Genomic DNA, 14,610 nt, shown 5'->3' on the forward strand with positions numbered 1-14,610 from the left:
AAATTAGAGTAACTAGAAACAACAATCGTAAATAATGAAATGATTTAAAAATATGTACATTTATTAGCAAATACACAGATAAGATATAAGTGTAATCACTTAATTGAAATATGTTTATTTAATCACGTAAGTTTTCTCTTGTAAAATTGAATCTTTACATCACTATGTTCTTCAACTTGTACTATAATATTAAAAGTAATTATAAGTGTATTGCATTTAAAACATAGGCTATCCTGATAGTTCTTTATCGCATATATATATATATATATAGTATGTAATATATATATAACATATATATATATATATATATATATATATATGTCCATACAAAGGAATTTAATATTATGATGTACGTGATATATTACAGAAAGTTTCTTTTTCAAGTATTGTCAATGTTTAACGAGAATATTTATAAAGATATTCTACAAAATGTAATATTCTACAAAATGTAATAATTATAACAATTGAATTATTAATCTAGGAGACAGACATGAATCATTAAAAATGAAAATTTGCAATGCATTATATCATATTCTTTAATTACACAATAATTATAGTTACAAATATACAAAATAAATTACTACATATGCTGGCAGAGTTTTCGAAATAATTTTAACATAAATATCCAAGAAGCCACATAAACATATGTTCTACTTAACCTTGTTCCAAAACTCCGACCATCTTTGTTATATCTTTCTAAACATATTAGGCAAATATAATTGATTTTCTACAATTATTTACGAACAATATACATAAATAAATAATGAAAACGTGATATTTTATATTATAAAAAAATTTATTTTATGAGTAATCATCTTTTTCTGCAACAAAGTATAATATGTAACACTAATGTTACGTATTATATTAAAGATCTCAATTACCTATAAAATATTATGAAATAATTCGTGTAGAATTTTCAAGAAATACATACTTGTAGTATATAAAAAATTATCTGTAATTAATACTTTCGTGGTATATTGATACAACAAATTACTGAAGTAGCAAAATTACATTTTTATGTTTTCAAGTTTTGCACACTTATTCAGACCATATCATTAAGTGTAACTTTTGCAAATTATTTTGATAAAATATATTTACCATACAATAAGTATGCACTTGATCGAGATAATGCATGCGCGAACTTGTTCAGATGTATCACATATTCAATAGCTCAACTTCTTTATACTCAACATAACACAAAATATCTATTTCTCTTGCAGCTCCAAAATTTATTTAATTTTAGACAAAAAATGAAAATATAATTTTAAGCACGTAGGAGAGAAAATACGCGAATAATTTGAAACTTTAGACAGGTAAGGTCACAAAATATTTTTCGAGTATTCCGTCAAAAACTTAGTATTAAGCATTTTACATATTTGTACCTGTTAAACAATTTTTTTCGTGAATTTAAATGTGATGAAGGTGTGCTGTTCATCTAAAGATAAGAATAATATTTGATTGTTCTGAATAATTTGATACTTATAGGTTATGGGTACCACATACGAGAAACTGTTAATTATCAACCACATATACCACTCCAATAAAGAATAATAGTATGCAATGACAATAAAATGGACGATTCTTGATCTCTGATAGTAGAAAGTTGCTGTTAATCTGCACAAAATTTCTCCTATTAAGCACACATTACACAGACCGTAATAATTAATACAAAAAATAATGAGCATAATGAATGATACAATTAATAAACTACCATTTAAATAATCAACATTTTTAACATTATTATCATTTTAAATGTTCGTATATTTTTACACAACTAAGCAAAAATACTAATATAACTGTATATATGTATATATATACACATATTTTTATGTAAATTCATTGTATGTTGCAAATAAAGAACTAGATAGTTACTTCACGTTTTTTATATTGGTACTATAAGCGCAGCATTCGTGTAGGTAACTTCGGAGCGTTCTACAATGTTACAAATTTGATTATTAAAAGCAAACGCAATTTTTATCATTGAAATTGTATTTGTTTTAGGTGTGAAAATTACATTTTATTTATAGTAATCAGCCAATAATGAACTATTTTCAACAATTATATCCTAAATTTGATAAAATATTTGCTGAAACAAAGTATAGTAACTATATAATTTAAAATTTTCCTCTAAATTTGGTAATAAGTCAAAATTACTAGACATAGTAAGTTAGAATGAAACATACAAGTGCCTTTTTATACGATCAAATTTTGACGGAAAAATTGAGCAATTCAAAATCGAAGACAAATTAATAAGAAGGGAATAACCCTACTGCATTTTTCAGGACACTTTTAACCCAATTGAATTTTTCTAATGTTTAAAGTATCTCAAATTTGAATATAGTAAAAATATGAGAAAAATTATTATTGGTTTGTATGGATTTCTGGTTTCAATTTTATGTCAAACGTTTTTCTAGAATATTAAAATTCTTTTTATTCGCTGAAACAAAATCATGATTGAAATACAAGAATTAAACGATCGCAACAGGGTTAAACGCGAGTGGACGAGAGCAGCAGTTTGAAGTTAGCTGCGTAAAGTTGGCAACCGATTGGAGCGCTATCGGTACGGTAGTGGGGATAGAAGGGAGGTGTGGTAACGGTTAGGAGTCTCGTCCAACCACGAGAGGAGCTAGTAGCGTTCGTCTGGCAGTATGAGGCGGCGTGGGGCTAGGGACGATGCATGGGCTGCGACTAGGAGGCACTTGGGAGGTAGGGAGGGCATGCGAGCAGAGCACAGTTCAGTAGTCGCCATTGCAAGTCCCCCCGTGCTCTCGTATTCGTGACACTCGGACGCGTGGAGACGATTTTGCGCTAACCTAATCTCCCCGCGAGGGCCCTAAGTGTGCCCCCCCGATGCAGAGATATTGCACCGAGCTCACCGATAGATTGTTGAAATCACTTGATAAGGAATACAATGTAAGTAGCGGAATGAATCCGCGATGCGCCGTCCGTCCGTTCACGCAAACGGCTATCGGGCCACTCTCGATCCCCCGTGCGCCGTGTGCCTGTACCAGTAGCGTGCGCGAGAGTCACTGAGAGTGTAGTGTGGTGGCGGTTCCGCGTGTGAGTGAGTAATGCGTTTCTTCTGTGTACGTTCGATTCCAGTCAGCCAATTTTCCTTTTGATCGAGTGTATACATCCAACGTAAAACGCGTTTTTCGACTACCTGGAGCATAACCTTAACGTTCCTCCAGCGAATTGTCCAAAGTCGAGAGGAACTTACAAAGAAATCACCGTTCCCTTCCTTTCTAGCTGTCTCCCGCTGTTTAGACTCTAGTTACACTCGATTGCAGTACTTTCGCAAATTATCATTTTTTACCGTATTTATATCTTTTTTAGAATTTTGTGTAGAGAATGAAGATTCAAAAATAATTGGGTGAATCTCGCGGTTTGGGTCCGATCGCCGTTTTCGCACAATTTTTGCGATAAACGTTAACATTACCATAAGTCTACTTTCATTTCGCTATAGATTAAGGAAATGTATATAGACACGTGTTGATTATTTGTATTTTACGTTCGTTCATGTTTTATATCACGTATTAAATGTATCAATGATCGAATCGTACTATTATTTGCATTTGTAGTTACAGTAGTTTGAGCTTTATATCAAAGTATGGTTCGATTTTACTATTGTAAGATCGAATTTATCAGGCAATGAAATATCTTTTGTTACGTGTTGCTAGGAATGTAATTATCAAATTATTATTAACAATGTAGTAATTGATTAAAAACACAGATGTAAATTTATCAGAATTTTAAAACTTTCTGTATATTAATAAAGCATTAAAATATTTTAAGTATTAAATTTATTATCTTTTAATTTATTTGCATTCTTTCAAATAATAATAAAATTTTTAAAACAATGCAAAAGTATTTTCTTTTTTATTTTCAATAATAAATGATTTAATCGTTGTGTGCATTAAATATTTAATAAGACAAGCACAATGAAATGTCACTAATTATTTATATGTTATGTAAAAACATGTAATTCACTAATTATTTATATGTTATGTAAAAACATGTAATTTATTAATAATTTATATAAATATCTATTTCCCCAAATATTTAGGAAATTGGAATAGCATATATATTGAAAGGTATTTTCAGATATACAAAATATAATCATTTTATTAATTCTAGCAATTTAATATAAGTGGTACATTTGTATAGAAATATAATACATTTAATTTACAAAATCAATACTTCATAATGGCACAATTATCAAATTTCATTAGGTCATCGACATGGGAGCTGTTGTGGATGTCATTACGGCCCTGGAAAAGACGACGATCACTAAAGAAGTGCTTGAGGTAAAAATGCTGCAAATATATTATATTAAACAAGTTTTGTATTAGAATGACAGAAATTGCATTTCATGATAATTTAATGAAATTGCATCACGTTCATTTGGTCTTATTTCTATCAGTTTTCTGGTTAATTACATAAGTATAAAAATGATCTGTTGAATTATTTCAGAGTACAAGACTTGGAAAATACATCAATGAACTTAGACGAAAAACAAACAATGATGCCTTGGCAAAGCGTGCGAAGGATTTGGTACGAAGATGGCGTGATATGGTTTTACCTTCTGCTCATTCTACTCCACAGCCTACACCAGCAGACACTGCACCACCTGCTCTTAATGGAGCAAAACCACATAGCCCTGCACTAAGATGTTTTAAACCACAAAGTCCGGCATTAAGAAGTATAATGCGGTCTCAAAGTCCATTGTTAAGGGATACGCTTGCACTCAGAGTAAGTCATTTAAGTATTCATTTTTTTATTTACATAATATACATTAAATATAAAACATATACATATGTACTGTATAATTATAATATCTTTCTAAATTGAATATATTCTGTTATTGATGTTCTTCGTTTTAATGTGATTAAATTTCCAATGAATTAAAGAAAAAATTTTATATAAATATAGATTCAGAAATGCTTTGTTACAAATTCATAAGCAACATAAGCAATAAGTAGGTAATATATCTAAACTGTTTCTTGAAATCGAGGAGAACATATTGAAGGATAAACAACACTTAAAAAAGACTAACAGAGTAAAAGAACAATTGATCATTGAAAGTAACATGATTGACAAGAAATTTATAATTTGTTAAGTTCAAAAGTATTAAAAGTATTTATATTTGTTATTTTTACCAGATCAAATTTTAATTTGTTTATTCACTATTATATTAACTTTTAATCTACTTGTATATAACATTTTCTTTTATTTTCATAGAACATAATAGAACTAATACATTATTCCAATTGCAGGTGCTTAGTCCAGTTCTATCTGTGAATTGCGATCATTTACATTCTCCTAATGCGTCATCAAATAAGCAGTCAATTACAGTAACCAGCAACCACAGAACAAGTTCTGATGTGCCACCAACGCTTGGTTCTTCGAGCCAACATCATTCGATGGAAGCAGTGCCACGAACTCACAGTTCAAACAAACGTCTTCGAAAAGATGATCCCAAGGACCAACATAATTATCAGCATCATGATTCAGTCTCAATCACCGAAAGTGAAACCTTTGTTAAAAAACAACGTCTAAATGGCGAAAATGTGAGTGGTAATTCAAATATGCAAGTGCCTAGCCCCACATTTAGAGAAAGAATCTCTGATCATTTTACGGAGTCTTCCACTAAACCTGATGAATCAGGGCCAAAGAAACGTGGTAGAAAGAAAGGCAGTAAATCTACGAAGAAGCAACCGGTTTTAGAAGATTGTGTAAAGGAAAAACTAGCTAGTATCTCAAGGAATCCTAAATTAAAGACAACACAAGAATTGCTGGCTGATCTACGGGCACGCGGCACCAATTCTAGCATTAATTCAAGTGCTCTACCTAGTCAAAGTGTAGAATCATCCGGCATGGAAGATATTCTGAGGAGTAGCAATGAACAAGTATCAAAGTTCCTTCGTGGTCCTCAGAATAATTTGTCCCATAGAAATACAGTTTCTGAAGCCTCACCAGAAAGTCGGTTAAAGCCCACAGAAAACTGTCTCGATGTACCATCTAAGTGTGAAGAATCAGGTGTAGTGTACAAAGAAAAATCAGTTACAAATGTTCAAAATAATCAATTAGAACAGTATCAAGATTTAACGGTTGAAGAAATATTGGCCAAGTTACCACCAATAGATCCGAGTTCAATAGATTGGAGTGAGTGTGAAACAACAGAAGATCAAAATAGTACTGAGTATCCACCTAGACAAATTACTGCAGAGGATATAGAAAGGTTACATACACAATGTGTTGAAGGACTGAATGGAAACTTCCAACCAAAATTATCGTTTTTAACTTCGACTTGTAATGAAAAACCAGAGGTAAAGGAAGATGTGTCAGAAATCAGTAGTGTAAACAATGTGTATAGCCAGCCTGATGAAGAATTTCGAGAATGGCATCAGATGCTAGCAAGGTCCAGTTCTAATGGCCAGGTTTTCCACATATTGCCTTATGTTATTATTGATTAGTAATTTTATTATCTTATTCTATTATTATCCTGAAATTTGTGAAAAATCCCTATAAATATTAAAGAGATTGATCAGTCATCAATCTATTAAACCAATTTCTATTGCAATTTATGATTGCCTTTATTTCTATAAATGCTCTTTATACTACCACCTTTATCATCATTATCGTTCCCTAATTATTCAAATTAAAACTGATACTTTAAATGTGTGAACCAATCACGCTAGAAATATGTAACTGGCAATCATTTTTCGCGTGAATATCATTCTCGATGATATTCGTTGTCGTCACAAACCTTAGTTTTACTTTATTCGTAAAAATCATTTACTATTATAATCAACATTATTAGTGTCGTCTTCTTCATCATCGTTATCATCTTCACCATCGACGTCATCAACAATACAAGAGTATCTTTATTATTATTGTTATTGTTGTTACTATTACTACTACTATTATTATCATCATTCTCGTCAATATTATTCATTATTGACTTATCAAAGCAAGTTTTATACAGAACAAGGCATAAAGAAGATATTTAGGAAATGAAAAAACATAATGTTTGGAGCTTCTAATGTAATATTTAGCTCCAATGTCTGTGACAATGTATTTGAGTCCAAAAGGTACTCTTTGAATGCTTGTCTTTCATTGTGTATATTATATCATTATTCTCATTAACATTGACATTATTGCTTAAATTATCACTGTATTAAGAAAATGCTAGCAAAAATCAGATTCGGATTATAAAAGCGATTTAAAATCTGCAAATTACTTTTTTCAAATTTATCATAATTAAATTTTTTATAAGAACAATAATGTTTCATTTTCTTAAAGAATGGATTTTTCTTTGGAAAAAGATTTATATAGCATTGTAATATGATTGATCACTTTCCAGAAATTGTACAAACCATTTTATTCACTTGCTAAGAAAAGAGAGGCACACAGATCGAATCAAATAGTGCATTTTGGCCTATGCATAAAGGAAAAAAGAATTATTTTCGAATATTTAAAAAGAATATATGAAAAATTATGCGTAGTTACATTTCATTTGCTGTAACATACCCTTTGGTTCATTCTATCATTTTTACAATATGTTTGAAGAATGATGTTACACAAAAAGTATAAGGAATGATTATGGCAAAATACCTGTATACCTGTACCACGCAAAAAGATAACGCTATAATATTTCAAATGCTTTTTGACACAATATTCTGTTTATAAATTTAAAGTATTTATTGAAATGTACAGATGTCACTTAAATATAATACGAAAAATAATTTTTTGCGCGTGGTAAAAAGTAGTCGAACCGAATATAACGAGGCCTTAATTAAAGTTTAAAAGTAAAAAAAAATATTTGTCTAATAAAGTATTATGTTGCATATACTTCTAGCAAAGGTAATACAATCCGAGTAAGTTTTAAATTTTTCTATCTCAATTTTATTTCATATGTTATTAGTACAACATAGTAAAATGAAAGTAAAAGTCTAAATGAAAAGAAAAAAGAAATTCTTGTTTTTAGAACAATTGCAGCAAAAATCCACACATACATAATTATATTGCTGGAAGGAAAATATTTTACGTGCAATGTTCAAATGTTCCAGTGTAATGCAACAAATATTTCAAAGCTATGTAATTTTTTTAAACAAAAAGAAAGATTGAAATTATTTGAAAGATGTAAATACGTCGTTCAAAATCATGAAAACACTGGAACCAAAATATATTAATATTTTCTGTAATAACCAAATAATACTATGTGTTATGTAAAAAAGAAAATAGAAAAAGGAAAAAAACAGGAGAAAGATTGTACATATTATGCCACTATATCATGTATAATGAAAGCTTTGTGAAACATTATGAATTAGAAAAAGAAAATGTCTGATTTTATATGTGTTCATTTTTTGATGAAAATAGTTACCTTTTTATTTTGCTTTCACTTATGATCGATTGTTTTTTAAATGTTTGAATATTTTGAATGTTTGAAGTGAACATCAATTATTGACAAAAGAATGAGATCACTCGCTGAAGTAGTTTTTCTTTTGAATTAAGCATCACAATAATAACAGTTGAATATAGTGAAATATTTCCAAAACGATGTATATATAATATAAATTTTTATAGTTTCTCGTGTTACATTTATATTAATTACAATGTCTTATTTTACAAGTATATGATAAGTATTTTATTTATACCGACATTTGTGTATACCTTTGTATTTAAGATTAAAGACACAAGTTAATATAATTAAATACTATGATACATATAGTAGTTTCAAGATTGTTTAAGCGATTGTTTATGATAATTTCGATCTATATATGTATATCATTTCATTTATTATAATTCATTTCTGGATATAATTTATTTTACTTTTAATTATATTAATTTTCTACTTTAGTTAGTTACACCCCCATCAAATTTGAGAATAATGTTCGCTCTTGTTATTTAGTACAATTTCATTTTATCGAACAATGTATAGATATCGTTCACTATGAAGATCCATGAGATTATTGGATGAATTTTAAACAAACCCTGGTTCCCATCAATCTAAGTACATGCTGTGCTATCGTTATGATTGCAGAGTATATGATGCGCTTATTACGTAATATACACCGATAGCAGCTTTATTTCAGAGTAACGAAATATTAAATTTAGTGAATGAACGACGATATATCCGTCGAATAAAAGTTTATGATAACAATAACCTATGATAAACAGAATTGTATATTTCTATTAAGATTTTAAGATATGCCTTTTTGATCACGATATTTTCATTTAAATATGTTAGTAACCATGGCATGTGTCTTTTTTTTATAAAAGAAAGAGATCAGTATAATTTTATATGAAAAGCGCTCATCTTCGAAATGAAATCCCGTGCCTTTTTTACCACTGCAATTCTATCATAATACAGAATCTGTTGAAAAAAGTGATATACTATGAAATAATGATTAAATAAAGTGAAACAACCCCTTAATAAAATAATATCAGTCAATGTGATTTGAGGATGAAATATTTTATTTTATTCGGTTCCGTATGATTGAATCATTGTTAAATAATAACAGAGCTTAAATATCTATACTTGAAGTCAAACAGCAATGCTATTTAAGAGAGTTCAGTAATAAACCAGATGTAAAAAGTATCGATATTAATGATTTATTCCTGTTTAATCAAACTTTTGGTATAAGTCTATATTGGATTGATTGACAATTGGGTTAACAATAACAATTTAATATTAATGCTTTTACAATATAATATTATATCTTTTAGTATGTCTTTTATGTTACAATTATTGAAAAATATTATATATTATTTTGATATTATACATTTATTATTGTACTATTGAATAATTTTGATTTATGTTTTTTGTTTATTATGACTTTTTAGTTGATTATGAATTACTTTTTTTTCGAACATATGAAAATAAGTATCAAGACGTGCAACAGAAAGAATGTTTATGGATGAAGGAGGAATTAAATTGAACAACGGTGGCGTAATTTTTTTTTATTAATTCAAAATCTTATAAATTATGATTCATATAAAATAATTAGTAAAATTTTTAAATAGAAGATGGTAAATATTTTGTTGTGATAATAATAAATTACATCAAGAGAACAAATTAAATTTCTTTACAGATAAAGATTTTTTCTTATATCTCGAGCTAAGCAATTGAAAAAAAGTCGATTGTTCCTAGAAACAATGTAGCACAGTGAGATTATCATGCATTCGATATCGCGTAAAAACCGAGTGATTTTGAAATCGTTTACTTTACAACATCAGGTAGGCATAAGCGCATAAGAGGGCGGTATTGTAATAGCGACTGCGCAATCAATCGAAATAGCACGATATGGTATAACGTATGCATGTGTAAGTACAAATACACATGGTGGGGGATACTTTTTTTAGTGTCTCTCTCGTTTCATTCGTTAGCTCGAGTTTTTAGTAAATTCGCGTTTGCAGGAGCGACTTATGATGTTTAGTCACGTTTAAGTTCTCGACTATACACTACTAGTAAGGAAATGTCCAGGATCTGCTATACTGGGCTCTTCTCGTACTAAGAAGAACGCAGTAGTACGTGCTTGCATGTGAATGCGCCTCGATTTTGTATTTTTCTACGTTTCGCCGTGCTGTTTTCAATATGTGTCCAGTATTCCTCTGAAATTTCCACAACTCGTCGATCATATGAAAAATGTCGAAGCTCGGTGACAAACAGAGCTATGCGCAGACATACAAGCTCGTCGTCGTTGGCGCGGGTGGCGTCGGAAAATCTGCGATCACGATACAATTCATTCAAGTGAGTACTTTTTATGGCCAATAGGTGTAGCAAATACGTACGTGGGTGTACGTATAGACGTATATGTATCCGTGCGTATCGTTTGTGCTTGTGTACTCTATCATACATACAGTGGCTCACGAAAGTAACGGATTACTCCTAGAAACTTTGCATGTATATGTTATACAAAATATTTTGAAATCTCAACACTGCAACGAGACGCGATTATCGTGATTATATTGATAAAATTTGAAACGGATTTGAAAATGTATATAAAAGTTACATTAATACTTATTGGGAATATATACTTCGTAAATATTGTCAAAGTATTAATTACTCAATTCAAAATCAGTTACTCAATACATTAATAAGTTACAATATTTAGTGAGACAAGTTTTAGCACTAATTGTATGCATAAGACTACATCCATGCTGTATTCTAATTTTTCACCAACGATAAGTGTATACTTGCAATAAATGCTTTAGAACTTCTATATACATTTTCGGATTGGTTTCAAATGTAACTATTATAACCACAATAGTCTCATTACAGTTCTAATGCACATGATATATTCATAAAATAAATTTTCAAACACTTTCGATACTTTCGTACATGTATGTATAAATGGTATATATGGCGTATATACAGGGTGTCGCAGTAGTCATCGACAAAATGGCGATTCTATGTGAAAAAATAAGTCGAAAATATACAATAAAAGTTTTCCATATGACATTTCGTTTTCGAGAAAAGAGAGTTTAGAAGTTTGCCAATTATACTTAAACTTGACCAATACCGGACTGGACAAGAGCAAATAATTGACAGGAGGTTATTTTACGTATGAAAATAAGTCGAAAATAAAATTTTAGAATAAAATTTTTTCATAGGACACTGCGTTTCCGGAAAAATGAAATTCGGAAATTTCTATGTATCATAATTACCGTAACACCCTGTATTTATGACATTTATTTGTGTACATTGTGCATATTAGATTTGTCAATCGAATTCGTTTTCATGCGTCCTACGTCCTACGTCATTCGCGATCAATTCAAATAAAGGAATAATGAAGCGAATAATGAATTATAATAAATTATATTGGAAATATTTCATAAATAATGTTGATATGTCGAGGTAAACAATTGGGCTGTTATATTTCGCTTATGAATATTTTCGTAATTACGCTTGCACTGGATACTAAAAAAAGGAACAAGCCTACTTTTATCATCGATTATGTCATATATAACTGGGGATAAGATTGTTGATATAGCCACGTAATATTATAATACTCGCATAATATATTATTTTGATATACATATATAGTAATACGCAACAAAGATTGTTTTGTACGTGCTTTAAAGTAATAATTTAAGATATTATATATTTAAATTTGTATAAATTATAATTTTTTAAGTTATATTCTTTATAGTCACAATGAATTATTTTATACGATAGATTTACTTGCAGGATAATTTTTTATTATTATTTATAATGAGGTTTTGATTATTATTTTGTACTAATTTCATTAATATTTTTCAGAGCTATTTTGTAACCGATTATGATCCGACAATCGAAGATTCTTATACCAAACAGTGCGTTATCGACGATATACCTGCGAAACTCGATAGTGAGTAAACTGATAACAGTGAGACGCTATATATTAATTATCGTTTCATATTTATTTGTATAATATAATTGTAATATCTTCTATAACTTATTTTATATTAATTTTCATGCAGTTCCATAATGAATCATGGGTTTGTTATTGTAAGAGTATAATTCCTTATTTATTCAATTTTAGAATGAATATTTTATGAAAAAGTTAGAATGGTCAGTTTATAAACATTAAAAACAATACTACATATATATTGTAGAATGTTTTGAATAATAAAACTAGTAATATTTATGTAATTTTAGTATTAGATACAGCAGGTCAAGAAGAGTTTAGTGCAATGCGAGAACAGTATATGAGAAGTGGCGAAGGATTTCTACTTGTATTTTCGATAACTGAGCTTTCATCTTTTGATGAAATATTAAAATTCCATAGGCAGATACTTAGAGTAAAGGATAGAGAAGAATTTCCTATGCTTATGGTTGGCAACAAAGCTGATTTGGATTATCATAGAGTTGTAAGTAAATAAAATATAAAGAATTTAATATAAAGAACATTATATTAATATATTAATATGTTAATATTCACTGTTTTACATGCATAGGTTCAAGTTGAAGAGGCACAAAATAGAGCTCGTCGATTGAAAATTCCATATATTGAATGTAGTGCAAAATTAAGAATGAATGTTGACCAAGCCTTTCACGAATTAGTAAGAATTGTTAGAAAGTTTCAGTTATCTGAAAGACCACCACTTGAATTAAACTATAAAAAAAACAAAAAGAAATGTTGTATGTTGTAATGCCTAATGTGTTCTTAATCAACTTATTTTTGTACTAATAAAATGGTACAAAAGGGTTGAATCAAAATCGAAATTGTGGAATCAATCAAATCATAAGGATTATTATCCATAATTAAGTTGAAATAGGAATTTGAAATCTGAAACAAGGGATTGTTGAAGTGCTTTTGAAAATAACACTTAGATTACTTTAACTTGAAATTTATACACTCAACTTGAATCAAAGAGTGCTTTAAACAAATATAATATTTTTGAGTATGCTACAAATACTTTGTACTCACTTCTAAAACGAATTAATACAATGGTATTTATGAAATGTGTAGTGTAATAACAAAGTTCACAAATCGTGTAATTTTAATTGTATAAGAAATAAAAATAACTTGACGTATTTTATTAGAAGTATATTAGTAGCAATGTAAGTTTTATATTAAATATATTAATATATTTAATACTATCATGGATCACATATATCCCTATATATTGAATTTATATGACGGTTTTCAAAACAAATTATAATATTATTTAAAATATTTATTTGTAAATATGCATGTATATATTTATTATATATATTAATTATCATTTAATATAGTGTAGTAAGATTCTAACAAAGAGTGAGACCAATAACAACTCTAATGTGAAATTTTTAATAATTTCTTTGATTTAACACAATTTTAGTTATTTTATAGTTATTTAATTTTTCTATCATGATTGCAGCAAGTAAAGTTTAAGAAAGTTTATGATATTTTGATGTGTTCATTAAACAGTTCGTTAAATTAATCGAACTTGTTTATTTATATACAATAATATTTTATGTTTATTTTTGCCATAATTTTTCTAGTGTTATGTAAAAAATTGTTTTTACACTTAAAATAATAGAAATTAAGTTATTATAAACAATTTCGTGCTTGCTCTTATGATTATTAAGTGTGTACTCAATATATCTATATTTTTTTATATTAAATACATGTATGATTAAAATATATTCATATGCCATTAATCACTATATTGTAATAATATATCAAAGTTAATTATTTTATACAAATATAAAAATTCCAAGGCTAATATAAAATACAAAAATTATATTTATTTTTGTAAATTGTAATGTATTTGTAACAAACTTTTACACGTAACTGATATATAAGTTTAGTATGTGTTCATTAACATCTAATAAATAGTAATACGAAAATAGATAATTGTATTTATTCTTACAACGAAATTGTAACAAAAAATGAATAAAAACGTTATAAACTAAGTAATTATAATTTGTTGGATATCTACAGTTGAATGTCGTAAATAATAAATTTCATTAATCATTTTATAAATCTACTATTATTATTATGAATTGATTATATGATAAATATAAAATATATTAGCATTCAAATAATTTCTTTTTAAGGGTACAAATACAATTAAAAAATAAATTATTTATTAGTCAATTGATATCAACTTCGATGACATTCGAGCGAGTTTTTA

At 28.4% G+C, this 14,610-nt stretch overlaps 2 protein-coding genes across 3 annotated transcripts; both read left to right on the forward strand.

The window, feature by feature from the left end:
* The first annotated feature begins 2,646 nt into the window (after positions 1-2,646).
* Positions 2,647-8,344, forward strand: MED26 (mediator complex subunit 26). 2 transcript variants are annotated; one of them, XM_069129296.1, is made up of 4 exons: positions 2,647-2,913; positions 4,233-4,307; positions 4,474-4,752; positions 5,277-8,344. In XM_069129296.1, exons 1-4 carry the CDS (start codon positions 2,851-2,853, stop codon positions 6,474-6,476), a joined length of 1,617 nt encoding a protein of 538 aa, XP_068985397.1. In that variant the 5' UTR covers positions 2,647-2,850; the 3' UTR covers positions 6,477-8,344. The 2 variants fall into 2 exon arrangements, with proteins under 2 accessions (XP_068985397.1, XP_068985398.1); XM_069129297.1 differs by lacking the exon at positions 2,647-2,913 and adding an exon at positions 2,971-3,064.
* A 1,962-nt stretch (positions 8,345-10,306) lies between these two features.
* On the forward strand, positions 10,307-13,530 carry Ras64B (ras-like protein 2). The gene is made up of 4 exons (XM_069129334.1): positions 10,307-10,756; positions 12,269-12,356; positions 12,647-12,858; positions 12,946-13,530. The coding sequence occupies exons 1-4, from the start codon at positions 10,652-10,654 to the stop codon at positions 13,138-13,140; spliced, it is 600 nt and encodes a 199-aa protein (XP_068985435.1). The 5' UTR covers positions 10,307-10,651; the 3' UTR covers positions 13,141-13,530.
* Positions 13,531-14,610: the final 1,080 nt, after the last annotated feature.

Source organism: Bombus flavifrons, chromosome 16, assembly GCF_040668555.2.
Source record: "Bombus flavifrons isolate JBK064 chromosome 16, iyBomFlav1_principal, whole genome shotgun sequence".
NCBI lineage: Eukaryota > Metazoa > Arthropoda > Insecta > Hymenoptera > Apidae > Bombus > Bombus flavifrons.